General features: G+C 51.7%; 1 protein-coding gene across 1 annotated transcript; it reads left to right on the top strand.

Moving 5' to 3' along the window:
- The first annotated feature begins 828 nt into the window (after positions 1-828).
- On the top strand, positions 829-17,316 carry DHX38 (DEAH-box helicase 38). The gene is made up of 26 exons (XM_090260966.1): positions 829-1,190; positions 1,496-1,683; positions 2,327-2,428; positions 2,971-3,118; positions 3,279-3,397; positions 3,549-3,625; positions 4,124-4,279; positions 4,827-4,988; positions 5,199-5,306; positions 5,617-5,729; positions 7,188-7,325; positions 7,630-7,816; positions 7,955-8,140; positions 8,489-8,629; positions 8,975-9,085; positions 9,175-9,291; positions 9,484-9,591; positions 9,993-10,105; positions 11,154-11,362; positions 11,456-11,610; positions 12,046-12,201; positions 12,296-12,430; positions 12,623-12,748; positions 13,214-13,309; positions 15,702-15,823; positions 17,147-17,316. Exons 1-26 carry the CDS (start codon positions 829-831, stop codon positions 17,229-17,231), a joined length of 3,720 nt encoding a protein of 1,239 aa, XP_090117092.1. The 3' UTR covers positions 17,232-17,316.
- The last annotated feature ends 831 nt before the right edge of the window (positions 17,317-18,147 follow it).

Raw genomic sequence — 18,147 nt, 5'->3', positions numbered from 1 at the left:
AAGAAGAGTTTATTACAAGTAGAGTCCCAGGAAACCTTACAGGCACCTAAATACTTGTCAGAAACACCATTTTGTAACTTAGTGCTTCTCTTCAATATTTTTGGTGAACATGGATTGTTTTTAAACAAATTCCAACTGCTGTACAAAACTGGTCCCCCCCCCCAAAAAGCCACTAAAATATGGTTCACATACCCTGACATCTCTGCTGTATCTGTAAGTTTAAAGACAGGAGAGATAGAACTCATGTAAAAAAAAAATAGCGAGGGACCCAATCAGGATATAGGAGCACAGCAAATTATATAATGCAACGATTACATTTATGTAACTCTTTATGGTTACAGAGAGTTTTCACATATACTTTCTTGTTTAATTCTCACAGTAACTCCATGGATTAGATAAAGCAAAAAGTATTTCCATTTTATAGGTATAGAAATTATGCCTAACCAAAGATTAACTTACTTGCTTACAATCATAGCAGATGTCAAGAGCCTGGATTCCAGTTGAGGTTTCTGACTTCAAATCCCCTGTACTCCCTTTACAGTTGCCATCATGCCCTAATAAGTGTGCCATCGTGAGGCCTGAGGATGCTTTTTTAGATCCTGGTGTTTGGGGTGGATGTGTGTGTGTGTGTACATGCGTGTGTGTATCTATTTCTTATGTGTGTTGATGTAGGAGAAGGATGGTCTTTTGAGGTTCTCAGTGGCTTGATGGAAGGGTCTTAGCAAGAGGTACTAAAGAATTCTGGTCTTAGGGGGAGGTTAAATATACATATAACTACAGTTATTTTGAGATATAGCAGAGCCAAGCCTTTCCCCTGTCCAATACCAAATGGTTTGTCTTCCTTCCAGAGAAACCCCAGAGCCTGTCATGGCGGACACCAGTGAGGATACCTCGATCCACAGATTGGAAGGCACTGATGAGGACTCTCAGGTTGGAGGTCTTATTTGCAAGACTAAAAGTGCAGCCAGCGAGCAGCATGTCTTCAAGGCCCCTGCTCCCCGCCCTTCATTGCTGGGACTGGACTTGTTGGCTTCCCTGAAACGGAGGGAGCGAGAGGAGAAAGACGATGGGGAGGACAAGAAGAAGTCCAGAATCTCTTCCTACAAGGACTGGGAAGAGAGCAAGGATGACCAGAGGGATGCTGAGGAGGATGGCAGTGACCAGTCTGATCGAAGTGGCCGAAAAGATAGGTAAAGGCTGTAGGATGGGTTGATCCACAGGGAAGGACATGTAGAGCTTTATGACTTTATGATGATTCTGTAATATCGAAGGTACATAGGAATTGGTATTTCCTTCAGATTTGTGGGGAACTTCCAAAGGAGTCCAGTGAGTAGATGAGGATGGTTAGAAATGCTTTGGAGTTGTTGCCAAAGGTAATCCTGCAGTACCAGGGGATAAGGTGGAAAAGGATAGGTCATTTGTTTGGCACAAAGGTTTTGGGGCCAGGTTTTTCTCCTATGGAGGGGCCCTTTACCAGCTGCCCTCTCTGTTTCAGACATTATCGATCTGCTCGGGTAGAGACTCCTTCCCATCCTGGAGGTGTGAGTGAAGAGTTTTGGGAACGTAGTCGGCAGAGAGAGCGGGAACGCCGGGAACATGGTGTCTATGCCTCGTCCAAAGAAGAAAAGGATCGGAAGAAGGAGAGATCGCGGGATCGAGACTGTGACCGCAAGAGAGACAGAGGTAGACTGTCCAGCATAGTTTTCATAGCTCATAATGCATTTGAATCGACATGCCTCCTCTTTCCTGTTGTAGTTTTTATAACACCCATTAAATTACGGAGCCCTGTTTGCATAATGTCATCCTGGTTGGTTTTGACTCTGTTGGGATTAGGAATAGCAGGCAGCTTAAGAACTGTTACTTGCGACATAGCTGCTTTGCTGGAGTGTGTGATTCTCATTTCATTATGAAACTTGGTGATAATGGGTAATATGTCTAAGAAAGCAGAGTTGACAGAGAAAGGACAGTGCTCTGGAGCAAAGCTAGACATAAAATCCAGTGCTGGCTTTGCTCAGTATTGTTTGAGTTTTATAGTTTATAGACTTATAACTATTGAAGAGCTACTCACTGTAGACTTGTAACTATTGTTTCTTGAATTCTTACAGGAAAGTAACTGTTACTGTGAGTTTGAAACTTTCTAGCCAGTAATTATTTTTCCCCCTTGAAAGAATGGGGATATGTTAGTTTCAGGAGCCCATGGATCGCATTAGAGCAGTGCAGGTTGCATCTGTGAGTGAGTGGGAAGGCCTGTCCTTTCTCCAGGGTGAAGATGGGTGGAAGTTGGGACAGGACCCATGTTTTCTAAGCTCTGTGTGTGACTTGACAGATGAGCGGGACAGAAGCAGGCACAGCAGCAGATCGGAGCGGGATGGAGGGTCAGAGCGCAGCAGGAGGAATGAACCGGAGAGCCCGCGCCACCGACCCAAAGGTAGACCGAGCTGTTGATGGTGGTGGTTTGTGAGGGGTCAAGTGTATAAAAGGCAGGGTGAGTGTCTCCCATCCTCAGAGGGATTGCTGTGGGCGGAGACAGAATTCTTGATTCTACTATGAATTTTTTGGACTGTTTGGTTCTCTGTGTGATGGGGAGGCCTTGGACCTTTCTGTAAAGGGGGGTGTGCTCCTTCAAGGTGATAGGCCAGTTTACTGAATGGCCATTTTTCCAAAGGGCAGGAACGAATAGGGAGCTGGGGATTAGAAGAAGGATTTATTAAAAGAATTATTTATATTTAAAGGGTTATGTTTGCAGAGACAAATCGGATATTCCTTGAAATGGTATAAACACAGATGAAAACTGGACTATTAAAATGCAGATGTCTTTAAAAATTATCAGAACCATCTTATCTATAACAAGTGGGTACAAAGTTTATAAATAGTAAAACAAACTTGGGAAATTGACTTTTGACTAATAGTTCTAGAGCCAGCCCTGGGTAAATTAGATGTTTCCTATCGATGTCTCTTTTGTGGCTCCAGATGCAGCCACCCCTTCAAGGTCCACATGGGAGGAAGAAGAGAGTGGGTATGGCTCCTCCAAGCGCTCGCAGTGGGAATCGCCCTCCCCAACACCTTCCTATCGGGATTCTGAGCGGAGCCATCGGCTGTCCAGCCGAGATCGGGATAGGTGATGCTCTGGGCAGAGGCCCTAGTTTCTCTGGGTGGGGTGGGTGCTTTGGGTGGATGTAATGAGCGCCAAGGGGTCTGGGCTGGGAGAGCCCAGATGGCAGCTGGGGGACATGTCTCAGCCTAGTGACTGTTCAGTGATGCTGGTTATACTGTCCCAGGTCTGTGAGGAGCAGGTACTCGGACGACACACCTTTGCCAACCCCGTCCTACAAATACAATGAGTGGGCTGATGACAGAAGGCACCTGGGCTCCACCCCCCGTCTGTCCCGGGGCCGAGGTGAGGCAGTGTGGGCATGGGAGGCAGGAAGCAGGCTCGCCCATCCTGGTCAGGCTGAGCAAAGCTGTGCTTCCGGAGCTGCAGCTCTGCTGGTGGCCACTGGGGATAGGCTGGGGTCGTGTGGTCTGACCTGCTCTGTGTTTTCCTCCAGCGAGACGTGAGGATGGTGAAGAAGGAATTTCATTTGACACAGAAGAGGAGCGGCAGCAATGGGAGGATGACCAGAGGGTAAAAGCTTGACGTCTGTGAGGGACTGGAGGAGGGATGGTGGCCATCCATTGGTGAATGGGTGACAGGATGTGTCAGAGCACAAGGGCCACGAGTGACACTCTAGTGGAGTTGGACCTTGCCGACAGCTTCAGGGAAGCTGAGCCCCGTTCAGTCCCAAAGCCCTGGAATCTGTGTCCCGAGGCGCAGGCTCTGTGATGAGTCTTCTCACCTAATGCGGGTCAGACCTGACTTTCCTAGTGATGTGTTGGTGCCACCATGTGGTAAATCTAAGAAGTGCTGTCACGATGAGCTGCCATACTCGCTTACATATACCAAGTCAGTCACCGTAGCTCTCCTCTAGACGGCTCATCGTGAGCCGGCTGGTCTGCGCCTCTCACGAGGGCTGCTCCTCCACACCAGTGACGTCTTACCAAACATGTCCTCCCCTTCTGGCCGTGTCTTGTGCACAAACTTTATCTGTTCCTTGTTCCCTTCACTTTGTCTCCGGCACCGCAGCAAGCTGACCGGGATTGGTACATGATGGACGAAGGATATGATGAATTCCACAATCCCCTGGCCTACTCCTCTGAGGACTACGTGAGGAGGCGGGAGCAGCACCTGCATAAACAGAAGCAGAAGCGGATTTCGGCTCAGCGGAGGCAGATCAATGAGGTGACGCTGCTGCCCACAGCAGCTGGAGTAGATTCGGCAGGAGCTGGGGGCACGTGGGAGAAGCAGCAGGTCCCATGCACATGATGACAGCATGGTCGTCTCCCCGCTGCTGAAGGGCCAGCTGTAGCTGTAACTGGAGGTGGAGGAGGGGTGGGTGTGCAAGTTTTCAGTGGCTTAAGGAAACAAATCCAACTTAGAGCTTCTCTCTTCGCAGTCCTTCCCTGAGGGGCGTTGTTGATGGGCGCTGATAGGGTGGGACCTGGCTCTGTGGTCTGTGTTCTTCGAGTCTCTGAGTGGGGCTGAGGACAGCGCCCTTTGTCCTTGTGGAGGTTCTGACTGAGATACGAAGTGCTGCTTGTTGGAAACAATACTGCACGTGATTTGGGATCAGTGACTCTTGTGTCTAAGGAGCTGCCGAGAGGCCTGTGGCATCCCTGCGGCCCCCATGGCCCTTCCGTCAGGACTTGATGCGTGAACTTGCCTGGTGACCTTTCAGGACGACCTTTCGGTTTCATTCTGAGTGTGGCCTCCCATTGTGTGCTTACAGGATAACGAGCGCTGGGAGACCAACCGCATGCTCACCAGCGGGGTGGTCCATCGGCTAGAGGTGGATGAGGACTTTGAAGAGGATAGTGCAGCCAAAGTGCATCTGATGGTGCATAACCTGGTGCCTCCCTTTCTGGATGGGCGCATTGTCTTCACCAAGCAGGTGAGGCTCCTCTGTGTCCAAGAGAAGAAAGCTCAAAAAGGCCTGAAGTGGAAATGGAAAGAAAGAAAGAAAGAAGGAAGGAAAGAGGAAAAAGTGCCCCCATCATGATAGGGGAGCCACTCCTTCCATTCACTGGGGCTGTTGGGAAATGGACTTTCTTGTTGAGATTAGTGATCAATGGGAATTCCTCTTTCCCTCCACCTCCTGCAGCCAGAGCCTGTGATTCCAGTCAAGGATGCCACTTCCGACCTGGCCATCATTGCTCGAAAAGGCAGTCAGACAGTGCGGAAGCACAGGGAGCAAAAGGAACGCAAGAAGGTTGGTTTCTTGTCACCTGGAGCTGGGGAGCCTGCACATGTTTGTCTTTTAAAAAAATCATACTAGACCTCATAGTTGGGGCTCCTACTGGAAGCTAGAGGACACTCACAGGCAAGAACGAGCCCGTGGAGGAGGGCACTGCGTCTCTCCACCAGGGCTTAGTCAGGACAGCCACAGGCCGGATGCTTGGGGAGCCTGAGGCCGAAGGCGGAATTCCTCGTGGGAACTGACTGCCCGCTGCCGGATGAAGTCTGCGGAATGGGATTGCTTTTCCGGAACGTAGTCGTGCCACTTTTCATGTCTTTTTCAGGCTCAACACAAACACTGGGAACTGGCTGGAACCAAACTGGGAGATATAATGGGTGTCAAAAAAGAGGAAGAGCCAGATAAAGCGCTGACAGAAGATGGTAAAGTGGACTATAGGTAGGAGTCTTGGCCAGCAGTGCGCATGTCCAAAGACTGGGGCTCTCAAGGGCACTTGCGATGGAGCTGATAAAACTCGTGGCTGTGAAGGGAAAAGTGATGTCACTTTCAGTCTTCTGGTTTCTTCTGGTCTCTTCCTCCTGGTCTCTCTTTGTACCATCTTCAGCTTCCCTGAGATATTACTCCTATTGCCGCTACTACCGTAGGAGCTTCCTCGGTGCTGGGCAGCGTTAAATGCCTCACAGACACTTGCTCACTGAATTCTCACCACAGTTCCACGGGATAGGTTCTGTGATTCCCAATTCACGTGCGGAGAATGAAGTGCAGGGAGGTCACCCAGCTAGTAAATGGTAGAGGGAGGATCAGATCCAGACACAGTCTAGCTTAGGAGCCTCTGCTTAGCCACTCTGCTAAAGTGTCTTTCAGATGTCCAGTTTGGGAAGGTGGGCTTTGTCCCCTTAGATTGCGGTTCAACATAAGGAAGAACTTTTTTTAGGTAGTGACTTCCCTGTTCATAGAGGTTTCTAAGCTGATGTTGGGTAAGTGCTTATTGGGATTCCCACAGTGTAGGTGGCTGGACTCATGTCTCTTGTGAAGCTCGTCCTTTGAACACTCGGAAGTCCTATTGAACAGTCATCGGAATTAATTATTCTCTGTACCCTTGTGAGAAGTGCCCAAATGGGAAGTCGGTGCAATCGATCAGCTCTCATTAGTCTCTAGAAAATGTCATCCCTTAGATGTTCATTGTTAGCTGGGCAGGAGTGAGTGGGAAATTAGAGAAGGAGGCCTGCAGAGCACGGGGTCGGTCTGATAGAGGAGGGAGGGTGGAGGATGATGTGAACGCATGCAGCGGCGGGTGGGTACCTTTTTGCTGTGGAGTTTGGGGAAACCACATAGTGCTTTTGAGTCTTGGGATGTATGCATATGCCTGACATTTGAGTGTTTTCAGAAGTAGGTAAATATTAAGTTGGACTCTTCTCACAATTCTTTGAAAAAGAAGCCTTACAGGCTGCACCTTCTTGTCAAGAGGGGGGAGGAGGTCTGTCCTTGGTCATGACTGTAACCGTGACTCCTCCTTGTATCCCTTTAAGGGGTGCGTTGAAACTGCCCAAGGGTGTTCTGTGTAAGGTAGTGACCTGCTGACTTCAGCTCCTCTTCTGGCTGAACTCTTTTTAGGGCAGAGGATTTGCCCACTTGCTAATCTGGAACAACTCTGAGCCCTACTCAGTCTGTTTGGTGGGGGTACTGGGTGTGTTGTAGGCGGTGGATTCTCACACAGCAGCTCTCCCTTAGGCTGGAGGAGGCGAGAAACATCTCAGATCACCTAGCGCCTGCAGGGTTTATTGCGTCTTGCTGAAGTGGTTCTCATTCTGCGGTGTAGGACGAAGGGCAGTAACCCAGTCAGGGAGGAAAGCGTGGGCACTCGTGCAGGGTGCTTAGGCTGCTGTGTGTTCTCAGGACAGAGCAGAAGTTCGCAAATCACATGAAGAAAAAGAGTGAAGCCAGCAGCGAATTCGCAAAAAAGAAGTCGATTCTGGAGCAGAGGCAGTACCTGCCCATCTTTGCTGTGCAGCAGGAGCTACTCACTATTATCAGGTAACCAGTACTGAATCGGGGGTCCCCTTTGTTTGCTGTGTTTACTTGGTAGCTCTTTTCCTTTTGGCCATTACCTCTGATGGGGAAGACAAAGCACGCAGGACAGCATTGTTTCGTTATCATTCACCTGTTTAAACCTCACCATCTTCTAGACATTTCAGGTGGTGTCTCAGGGAAATCGTCTCTAAGCAGGCATGCTCCTTGGATAGCCAGACGTGGGGAGGGGGGTGGCAGCGTCTTCTGGGAGGCTTGGATTTGTTTCTCCACTCTGGCTGATTTGCCCTTTGTCTTCTCTCCCTTGTAGAGATAACAGCATCGTGATCGTGGTTGGGGAGACGGGGAGTGGTAAGACCACTCAGCTGACCCAGTACCTGCATGAAGATGGTTACACCGACTACGGGATGATTGGGTGCACCCAGCCCCGGCGTGTGGCAGCCATGTCAGTGGCCAAGAGAGTCAGTGAAGAGATGGGGGGAAGCCTTGGGGAGGAGGTGAGTGGGCTGAGCTGTGGTTATTACTCGGTAGCTTCTGTCTATGTGAGCTGGTCTGCTAAGGGCCGGACCCAGCATGGGGCGTGCTAGTGGCAACCTGTTACTAAAGCTTCTGAGCCACCCCCTCTCGATCTCCAGGTGGGTTATGCCATCCGCTTTGAAGACTGCACTTCAGAAAACACCTTGATCAAATACATGACGGATGGGATCCTGCTCCGAGAGTCCCTGCGGGAAGCAGACCTGGATCACTACAGTGCCATCATCATGGATGAGGCGCACGAGCGCTCCCTCAACACCGACGTGCTCTTCGGGCTGCTCCGGGAGGTGAGGGCTGTGTCTGTAGTTGGTGGTCAGGGTGCTTCAGGGGGGCGGGGTCTAGCCTGGGGAAGCGGATGGGGTCTCTGTCAGGCCAGAGTGTTCCGAGGCCCCCAGGTTGCTTGGTTCAGACCTGGTATTGTACTTTGCTCTGTTCCTGCTCAGCTGAGGGACCCATGGTTCTCTTGGATGTGGCTGCATGGGTTCAGCCTTTAAGCTGTTACGCATCTGTGTGCCAGTTCAGCAGCTTTGGCGTCTCTTTCATTTGGGAAGAACGTTGACGTTGATGAGACTGGAGGACAGAAGCCAAGGGTCCCAAGCCCATGTGGAAGCCTCTTGACTGACCTCTTCTCTTAGGTGGTGGCTCGTCGCTCAGACCTGAAGCTCATTGTCACATCAGCCACTATGGATGCAGAGAAATTTGCTGCCTTTTTTGGGAATGTCCCCATCTTCCACATCCCTGGTCGTACCTTCCCTGTTGACATCCTCTTCAGCAAGGTACTGGGACCCTTTTTTTGGAACTGACCCTAAGCTCTAAGGAGAAGGTGGAGGACGCAGAATGGAGAGGGTACTGAGTTGGGAAAGGTGTTGTGGGCTCCGTGAGGCAGATGGGGCAGCCTGCAGCTCCCGGGCTCAGAGCCAAAGGACTGTGCTCTGTGTATGTTTTGTTCTGTTTCTTTAGAGTGGAATAGGGCGGTTAGTCGAGCTCGCCCACAGATGTGGCAACCCTAAAAGTCTGTCTCTAGCCCCAGACTAGTGACTGGGCCACTGGTTCCCAGAGAGGTACCTGGCCTGCATTTCCCTCGACACTTTCCTCTGATGGTGTCCTGGCTGGTGTTGCAGACCCCGCAGGAGGATTACGTGGAGGCCGCGGTGAAGCAGTCTTTGCAGGTGCACCTGTCAGGGGCCCCTGGGGACATCCTCATCTTCATGCCTGGCCAGGAGGACATAGAGGTGCGTGCCTTGGTCATGACTGTGATGAAAGGGGGTATCCTACGCATGGGGTTTGGGGCTCCAGTGTCTCACTGCTATGGCATCCTCAGGTGACCTCAGACCAGATTGTGGAACATCTGGAAGAGCTGGAGAATGCTCCTGCCCTGGCTGTTCTGCCCATCTACTCCCAGCTGCCTTCTGACCTCCAGGCCAAAATCTTCCAGAAGGTGCACCAGCAAGACTGTCTGTCCTAGGCCCTCCCCTGGGGTCCTCCGGGGTTCTCCCAATGGCAGACAAGAGAGAGGAGGAGTTATTTTTCTGGCAGGGGTGGGGTACCCTCTTTCTTCTCGGTGGGGGGCACGGCTTAGCTACCGGAAGGCCTACAGCTTTTCCTCTCTGCACATCCTGCTCGGCTGCAGGCTCCGGATGGTGTTCGGAAGTGTATTGTCGCCACCAACATTGCTGAGACATCTCTGACTGTCGATGGCATCATGTTTGTTATTGATTCTGGGTATTGCAAATTAAAGGTAAGAGAAGACACGGGTGCCAGGGCCCTGGGGCCTCACCCAAAGCTAAATCAGGGTGGGAAGCAGGCCCTGGGTCCTTGGCTCTCCAATGAGGGATTCACATGAAAGTGGCGCTGGTTTAAGAGACTAACGTTTATTGAATTCTGAATTTACTCTGTGCTTGATTCATGTAATCCTTGTGGTTATTTATGAGGTAGAAAATTTAAAAAATTCAGTAGATCATAGAGCTGGTGTTTCTGGGGATAGGTTTTGAGGTTCCTGGCTCCAAAAGGCTGCCCGCCTGTATCGCTAAGACACTTTGCAATGTGTAGCAACAGGGTTTGTCTTTGTCTCAAGGTTGCCTCCCTTTTCCTTTTCCCCCTCACTCTGCCCTTAATCATTTCTTTGCTGCCCCCTCCCAGGTCTTCAACCCCAGGATTGGCATGGATGCTCTGCAGATCTACCCCATCAGCCAGGCCAACGCCAACCAGAGGTCGGGGCGAGCCGGCAGGACGGGCCCAGGTCAGTGTTTCAGGTAGGAACCCTGTGCCAGCCTGCTTCCCGGGGCGGCGCTGGGATCGCTGAGTGCGGGGCCTGGGCTGGGGTGCGCGGGATTGGGCTGCGAGCCAGCAAAGGTATGCTGGCCCGAGAGCTGCTCCCCGAGGCTGCGGACCCGTGGCGGGGCTGCCACTTGTTGGTCCTCCCATCATGTGCTGCTGAGTGGAAGAAGTAGCCTTTCCAGGCAGCTCTGAGGTCTGAGTGGTTTCGGGTTGTAGGCAGACCTACGTTGAATGTACTTGCAGTAGAAGACCAATAATTACAGCATGTTTTCCCTCAGAGAATAAATCTGAACAAATTACACCATTGGTTTTTTTTTTTTTTTTACATTTCCAGTTATTCATTTTTTTTGGTTCTGATTTTCAAAAATAAAGTATTCACTATTGAAGTCCAGAAAATACAGAAAAATGTTAAGAAAATAAAACCCAGCCATAATTCTAATTCTAGGCTCTTTAGTTCCAGAAATTAAACAATCATGTAGGATACTCTAGCACAGCGGTTCTCTACCTGTGGGTTGCGACCCCTTTGGGGGTCGAACAACCTTTTCACAGGCTTCGCTAAGACCATTGGAAAACACATATATAATTACATATTGTTTTTGTGATTAATCACTGTGCTTTAATTACGTTCAGTTTGTAACAATGAAAATACATCCTGCATATCAGATATTTACACTATGATTCATAACAGTAGCAAAATAACAGTGATGAAGTAGCAACGAAAATAATTTTATGGTTGGGGGTCACCACAACATGAGGAACTGTATTAAAGGGTCATGGCTTTAGGAAGGTTGAGAGCCACTGCTCTAGCAGAAGAGTCAATTGGCAGGACTGAGTTTTGAACAGGTGGAAATTCGCAGTTCATAACGAACGTGGGTGGGGCAGGGGAGGAGTGAGCAACTCTCCTGCCTGGGGCCCCCACCGGTCCTGGCCGTTGGGGTGCACACGCGGTGAGACGCTGCAGTAGTGTTGCTCAGTGGGCAGCGTGCTGGCAGGTGCAGCCGCATTCGGGCTTCTCCTTGGCAGGCTGTACACCCAGAGCGCCTATAAGAATGAGCTCCTGACCACCACGGTGCCCGAGATCCAGAGGACCAACCTGGCCAACGTGGTGCTGCTGCTCAAGTCCCTGGGGGTGCAGGACCTGCTGCAGTTCCACTTCATGGACCCGCCCCCGGAGGACAACATGCTCAACTCCATGTATCAGCTGTGGATCCTTGGGGCCCTGGACAACACAGGTGCTGCGGCCCCGGCAGCCGGCCGGCCTCGTGCGCCCTCGCCCTCTGCGCTGTAGCGCGTTCACTGCATGCCTGGGTTTGCTCCTCTCCTAGGTGGTCTGACCTCAACTGGGCGGCTGATGGTGGAGTTCCCGCTGGACCCAGCCCTGTCCAAGATGCTCATTGTGTCCTGCGACATGGGCTGCAGCTCCGAGATCCTGCTCATTGTGTCCATGCTCTCGGTCCCAGCCATCTTCTACAGACCCAAGGTGGGGGGTGGGGTCTAGCTCTCCTTTCTTCCCAGAAGCCTCAGGGGGAGTTACGGGCTCGAGGAGGATTAGAGAGGCAGTAGTTTCTCTCTGTATTAAAATGGGAGGGAGGGACAGGAATCATAGTTTCCAAAGAATAATTTTGCTGTTTTCAGTTAAGCAGGTTGGGGTTGGGGTGGGGGGAAGCGATGGGCTAGATCAGGGCTTCTCAGGGAGTGTTCTGAAAATCTGCAAGAGCACTTTTGTCTTCTAGTATAGTTGTCCCTGAACTCTCACATACTAGGGTGTTATAACTACGGTACCTTTCTGATACTGTTAGCACACTCTGCTGACGTGTTGGAGTTGTGTGTGGGTGGGTGATAGTGTGAGGACCTCCAGCCTCTTCTCCGTGGGTCTGGACCCCCTGTGTTTAGAGGTCCCCCTTTTCCTTCCTAGGGCCGAGAGGAGGAAAGTGATCAAATCCGGGAGAAGTTTGCTGTCCCTGAGAGTGATCATTTGACCTACCTAAACGTTTACCTGCAGTGGAAAAACAATAATTACTCTACCATCTGGTGTAACGATCATTTTATCCATGCCAAAGCCATGCGGAAGGTGGGGACAGTGGCCCAGAAAAGCAGGATGTTGGGATGAGGGTGGAAGGCGTGGGAAGGAGGGCGTCATCCTTCCTACCTGTGTGTTGTTCTAGGTCCGGGAGGTGCGGGCTCAGCTCAAGGACATCATGGTGCAGCAGAGGATGAGCCTGGCCTCCTGTGGCACCGACTGGGACATCGTCAGGAAGTGTATCTGTGCTGCCTATTTCCACCAGGCAGCCAAGCTCAAGGTGAGCCCGTTGGAACTGTGGCCTCTTCCTGGCCTGATATTTGACGTGGGCAAAGTTCTTCCTTTCTCCTTGTACAGTTCTGCAGATCTGGGCTTCCCCACAAGCCTGTCAAGATAGTATTAAAGGGACGGGGTAGCTGCCCGAATGAGCAGCGTCTTCCTGCTGTGGCCACCTCTTGTGTCTCTCCCCTAGGGAATTGGGGAGTATGTGAATATCCGGACAGGGATGCCCTGCCATTTGCACCCCACCAGCTCCCTCTTTGGAATGGGCTACACCCCGGACTACATAGTGTACCACGAGTTGGTGATGACCACCAAGGTGAGTCTTTTCCAAGGAGGCTTTGCCCATGTGGTTGGGACAGGCCCCTTCACAACCTTCTGGGCTGAGTTTTGACTTTGGGAGGCTTGAGACCACATGCTTTGCTTCGAGGGGAGTTGAGGAAAGTTTTCAGTTGAGGCTGCGGGAGAACTTGCAGAGTTAACCTGGAAGTCACAGTGGTCGTGGTGGTGCCAGCAGGAGTCTCCTACTTCCTGCCTGGGATCAGCAACCCCGCTGGTGTCATCATTAGAATGGTTTTCTGAGGCAGGGCGTTTTCTTAAGAATGGTAGAGTTTTAGTGGGAGGGATTAAAATTCCAGGGTCTGAGGCTTTTTCCTGCCTTTTCAGCCTCAGGGCTGAGAGGTAGGGCCCCTCCTCGGATCTCCTATCTGGAACCACCCTGGGAGGGGCAGCTCGAAGCCGTGGCGCTTCTGTGACCACCACTTTGCGGCACTTCTGCCTGCAGGAGTACATGCAGTGCGTGACTGCCGTGGATGGAGAGTGGCTGGCGGAGCTGGGCCCCATGTTCTACAGCGTGAAGCAGGCGGGAAAGTCTCGGCAGGTAAGGATCCTGCGCTTTTCTGGAAGGTTCTGTTTGCCTCTGGGATCCATTTCCCCTTAGCCTGGTACTGAAGACACATCATCATCTGACCGCCCCTTATTCCCTCTCTAACACAGTGACTGTGATCTGCCAGGCTGGTCTGTCTGACTTCTCCATACCCACTCCAGTTGCTTGGTCTGCCAAGCCTTTTTTTAAAACATTATTGGAAAGTCCAAATATTCATAAAACTGGGGAAGAAAACAGTGTAATGAGCTACCCTGAATTCACCATAATTATCAACATTCTAGCAGTTTTGTTTTGATTATTCCCACCCCCGTCCAAACATCCATTTTTTTCCCCTGGAATATTTTATTTAATTTGACTTTTGTACTTTATTTTAGAAAGAATGTACTAAGAATGCTGTTATCTGCCGCCCATGATATGCTTTTGTTATTGTCTCTCACATATCCTCACTGGCTCACCCAGACCTTGAGGTGCCTGCTCCTGGTCCCCCTTGTTCCCCAGCTGCCTCTCCTTGCTCCTCTCAGAGCCCCCGGCTGGTTTCAGGACAGGCCGTGGAGGGCCAGCTGCTGCTGCGGGCACTGGAGCCTGTGCCCTGCGGGAGGGACACAGCTTCCTGGGAAAACACTGAGGTTTCTTGCAAGAAACTGGATGCCTTCGAGCCTGGAGAACCTGCTCCAGAGTTTACATGCCTTCGTCATGTGTGTGTGCTGGGATGGGCTCGAGGCATCCCGGAGGCATCTAAGCAGGGGATGCACCCACTGTCTCTTTGCAGTTGTGTTCTGGTGGGTTCTGGTTCCCTCAGCATTGGGCCTCCAGGGTCTTGGCCCGCTTTTGCAAGTCAGCTTGGGTGGGTGGGGATGGTTCTGGAAGGATGAGCTGTGCCAGCCACTCATGGCTGATAGATAGGTTGAGGTAGGTTTCTCAAAACAGGAGATGCGGGCGCTGAGTGCCAGGCAGTCCTCGGGAGGTGGGGTGAGGGAGCAGAGGAGCCACGGGCCTGCTCTTCAGCCCCAGAGCAAAGGAAGGGTGGGCTCCGCACTGGGTCTGCCAGCAGAGCCAAGTGCAGGAAGCGAGTGGAGGCCATCTGGGGGCCAGCAGGCTGATGGCTGTGGGGACAGCTGGTGGCGAGGGCTCAGGTGCCTCGTGGGACCAGGGGCTTTTCCTGGAATATTTTAAAGCATATCTCAAGACACTTTTTTCATCCATAAACAGTTGACTTTGTATCTTTAAAAGGACTTTTTAAAAATTAAAATATACTCTCCATGCCGTTACCACTCAACAGAATTCATCCTTAGTGTCACCTAAGTCCTTATTCAGATTTCCCCTTTTATCTCAAAGACAATTTTTTGTAATTGAATTACTTGAGTTAGGATCCAAACATTGAAATTTGTTGTTTTATGTGTTAATAAGTCTTTTATTCTAGGGCAGGCGTTGCCCCCACTCCTTTTTATGGTATTGATTTATTGCGGAAACCAGGTCATTTATCTTATAGAAGCGTGGTCCCTAAGCTTTTTGGTACCAGGGACCGATTTTGTGTAAGACAAATTTTCCACGGACTGGGGTTGGGGAATGGTTTCAGGATGATTCATGCGCATTACATTCAAGCTCACCTCCTGCTTGTGCACACACCACTCCCCACTCTGACCTGTACTGTTCCGCAGCCCAGAGGTTGGGGACCCCTGTGGTAGAATGTTCCATGTTCTGTTTTGGGCCGGTTGGTTCCTCGAGGTGTTTAATGAGTGCCTCTATCCCATGTCCTGTGAACTAGGCATTAATCGAAAGCCTTGCTTAGATTCAGTCCAGCTGTTCTGGGTGAGGACGCACACGTGCTGGTGGGGCTGTGAACTTCCTTTAGATCCTGTCAGAGGCCTGGTGGTCCCACTGGTGTTGCTGCTGAGCTTGCCCACAGATCCTGCCATCATAAATTCTCACTGTCTCAGCGTCCATCGACAGCCACCATCTAGATCCATTCCCTAGGGCTGCAGGATGTTGGGGGGCTTTTGCTTTCCCCTTTTGTCAGCATAGTCCTCCCCACACTGGGCCTGCACACGTCTTCCTTATGTCTGAGCTTCTCAGCCAGTTGTAGCGCCTTCCCTGTTTCCCGTAATTCCTGGAACAGTCGTGAACTTTACAAGAAGACAGAAGTACGTACTGAACTGAAGGGAGTGCTGAGGCATGACAGGGTTTGAACTGAGTCATCCAGCGTCTCTTGAATCAGTGAGAAGAGCAGGCTCTGGCCTCTGTGCCGGGCAGGGGGCCGTGTGGGCCCGCCTCTGGGAGCTGGTGTGGTTCACACAGCACCCGGCTTATAGCAGGGAGATGGGTGCAGACAAGGCCTTCTCACCTGCCGGTCCCCAGGGCCCCCAGTAGCTCTCTCTTCCTTCTGTAGGAGAACCGCCGAAGGGCCAAAGAGGAAGCCTCTGCCATGGAGGAGGAGATGGCGCTGGCCGAGGAGCAGCTGCGAGCCCGGCGGCAGGAGCAGGAAAAGCGCAGCCCCCTGGGCAGTGTCAGGTAGGCTTTGACTACGGGATCCTGGCTGGGAGGGAGTCCCCATGGAAGCTCCAGGGCCCTGATGTAGGGTTGTGTTTTGAGAGAAGTTGAATGTGTAGAGGTGAGTTGGTGACAGAACTTGACAGTGGTCACATGTGGAGACATGGAGGAGTTCAAGGGGTGGTGATAACCTGCAACTCCTGGTCACTGTTGGCCGTGTTGTGTCTGGGCCCTGAGTGGGCTGGAGTGGCAGAGCAGGTCCCGTAGTGTTACTGACAAGCTGGGGCCTGGACAGCAAAGTGGCCTCGGCGTCCGTGCTGGCGCCGGAGGTAAGTCAGCCTCCACAGTGAAGGGCGCGGTGTCCGCAAGACTGCCCTCACTTCTGATATCAGCGGCAAGCTGGGGGATACCCAGGGCCACCCCTCACCTCTAACCAACTTGTTACAGATTTGGGGATCCCTACAGACTCCCTGAGGTTTGAGAATTTGCTAGAACAACTCACAGAATTCAGGAAAGCACTATACCTCTGATTACAGTTTTATTATAGCAAAAAGATACAAAGTGGAACCAGCCAAAGGAAGCGCTGCATAGCATGAGGTCTGGGCAGGTCCTGAATGCAAAGCTCCCGTTGTCCTCAGGCTGCTTTAACCTCCTGGCGCAGGGCTGTGTGACAGGATGTGCAGAGTCCCCAGCAGGGAATCTCACCCGAGCTTCCGCGCCCAGGGCTTTATTTCTTAGGTAGGCACATAGATGGAAGCAACACCCACGTGGCTGACCCAGTCCCCGGCCCCTCTCCCCTCCCCAAAGGCTGGGCTCGAAGCACAGCCCTGGAATCACTCAGTTGGTTTTTCTGGCCTGGCAGCCCCCAGCCCTTAATCATCTTATTAGCATCAACTGTCAGATGTGATCCGAGCCACCCCCATGTCCCCGCCTTCCTGCCATGTATCACAGACACTCCAAGTCCTTAGGAAATGCCCAGGGCTTAGCGATTACCCCCCCAGGAACTGGGGACAAAGGCCAGCCAGTCTGAGACGCAGCTGGAGTGGCAGCCTGGTGAGGTGGGTGGAAGGTTACTCCGCCGCTTACCTAGGGGATAGGAAGGAGTTGTTAACTACTGTCTTAGAACATTCCTTAGTGGGTATCAGAACGAGGCGATCTTCTGCTCCCTCTCACCGATGGGGAAGGCAAGGGGAGTGGAAATGTGCTGGGGGAGCAGCCCCTTCAGCCCCAAAGCTGCTCACCCACCAGCCGGACACTGCGAGGCCCCAGGCTCCTGGGCCTGCTGTGTATCCGGGTTGGAGGGAGCAGCAGCGTGGTTCCTAACCCCTCTTTCTGTGTCCCCAGGTCTACGAAGATCTACACTCCTGGTCGGAAAGAGCAAGGTGAGCCCATGACTCCTCGCCGCACGCCAGCCCGCTTTGGGCTGTGAGCTGACGCTGTACCTGCAGAGGATGGGAGCTAGGCATTGCGTGGCTGGAGCACCCCTGGCCTGCTGACAAAACCCTTTCGTCTCTGTGCTTTCATCTGTGTACATCACAGCCCCCGGGGGAAGAAGCTCCTGCGGAGGGCAGGGCTCTGCCAGGGAGGAGGCGGCAGTCCCCCAGTGCAGGCTCAGGGCTGCAGCAGCTGAGAAGCTGCGAGAGGTGGCCGGACTCATCGTATCCACATAAACTGTCCCCAGGACGCTTGACGTATAAGTGACTTGGCCATGGACTATGTTTTTTAAAATTCTTGTGTAAGGCAGCAAAACATACCTAGAGGGACTGGTAATTTGGCTATTAATCCAGGATTTAGAAATAAATTTATTATTTGTAAAATGTTACTGCACCTCTGACTCTTCTTTTCTCCTTTGCTACCCTAAGTCATGTAATAGAGAAGCAGGACCCCCACCTGACTTTATGCGAGTGGGTCATGCCAGGGCCTAGCACAGCTTGTTTCTGTTCTCCAGGCAGTGCCTCTTAGAGGAGCGGAGTGGGTCACAGCTGACAGGGGCAGGAGGACGGCCAGGCCACCAGCACCCAGCTCGGCTAGTGCCACGCTGCTCAGTAGGCTGGCGGGTGGCTGGGAAGGGAGGGAGGTGAGCAGCGTGGCCTCTGCCCTCCTCAGCGCTGGGTGGGCCACTGTCGCTCAGAATGGCAAATGTTTCCACTTTGCATGTGTAAGGTTTGTGTTTGGATGGCAAGTAGTGTAAAATGTTGCTTATTGATTTTTGTATAAAGGATGATCCTTATGCTGGAATTCCTGGTCTTTTGTTAAGCTGCCTCTTAAGTCTGCTGAGCTAACTTTGAGTATTTGGTCCTTTGAGTCACTCATGGTCCTTATTTCTAGGGTTGGGCTTCTGCCTT

Source organism: Furipterus horrens, unplaced genomic scaffold (assembly GCF_987537825.1).
Source record: "Furipterus horrens unplaced genomic scaffold, mFurHor1.1.pri manual_scaffold_13, whole genome shotgun sequence".
Classification (NCBI taxonomy): Eukaryota; Metazoa; Chordata; class Mammalia; order Chiroptera; family Furipteridae; genus Furipterus; species Furipterus horrens.
This window is presented reverse-complemented; position numbering and strand designations above follow the sequence as displayed.

Bases quoted from the DNA above. Each gene is read 5' to 3' on its own strand.
- DHX38 (XM_090260966.1), top strand. From the start codon at position 829: ATGGTTTGTCTTCCTTCCAGAGAAACCCCAGAGCCTGTCATGGCGGAC. The intron at 8,141-8,488 runs GTGAGGGCTGTG...CTCTTCTCTTAG, and splicing joins TCTTCGGGCTGCTCCGGGAG to GTGGTGGCTCGTCGCTCAGA. The intron at 11,611-12,045 runs GTGGGGGGTGGG...TTTCCTTCCTAG, and splicing joins CCATCTTCTACAGACCCAAG to GGCCGAGAGGAGGAAAGTGA.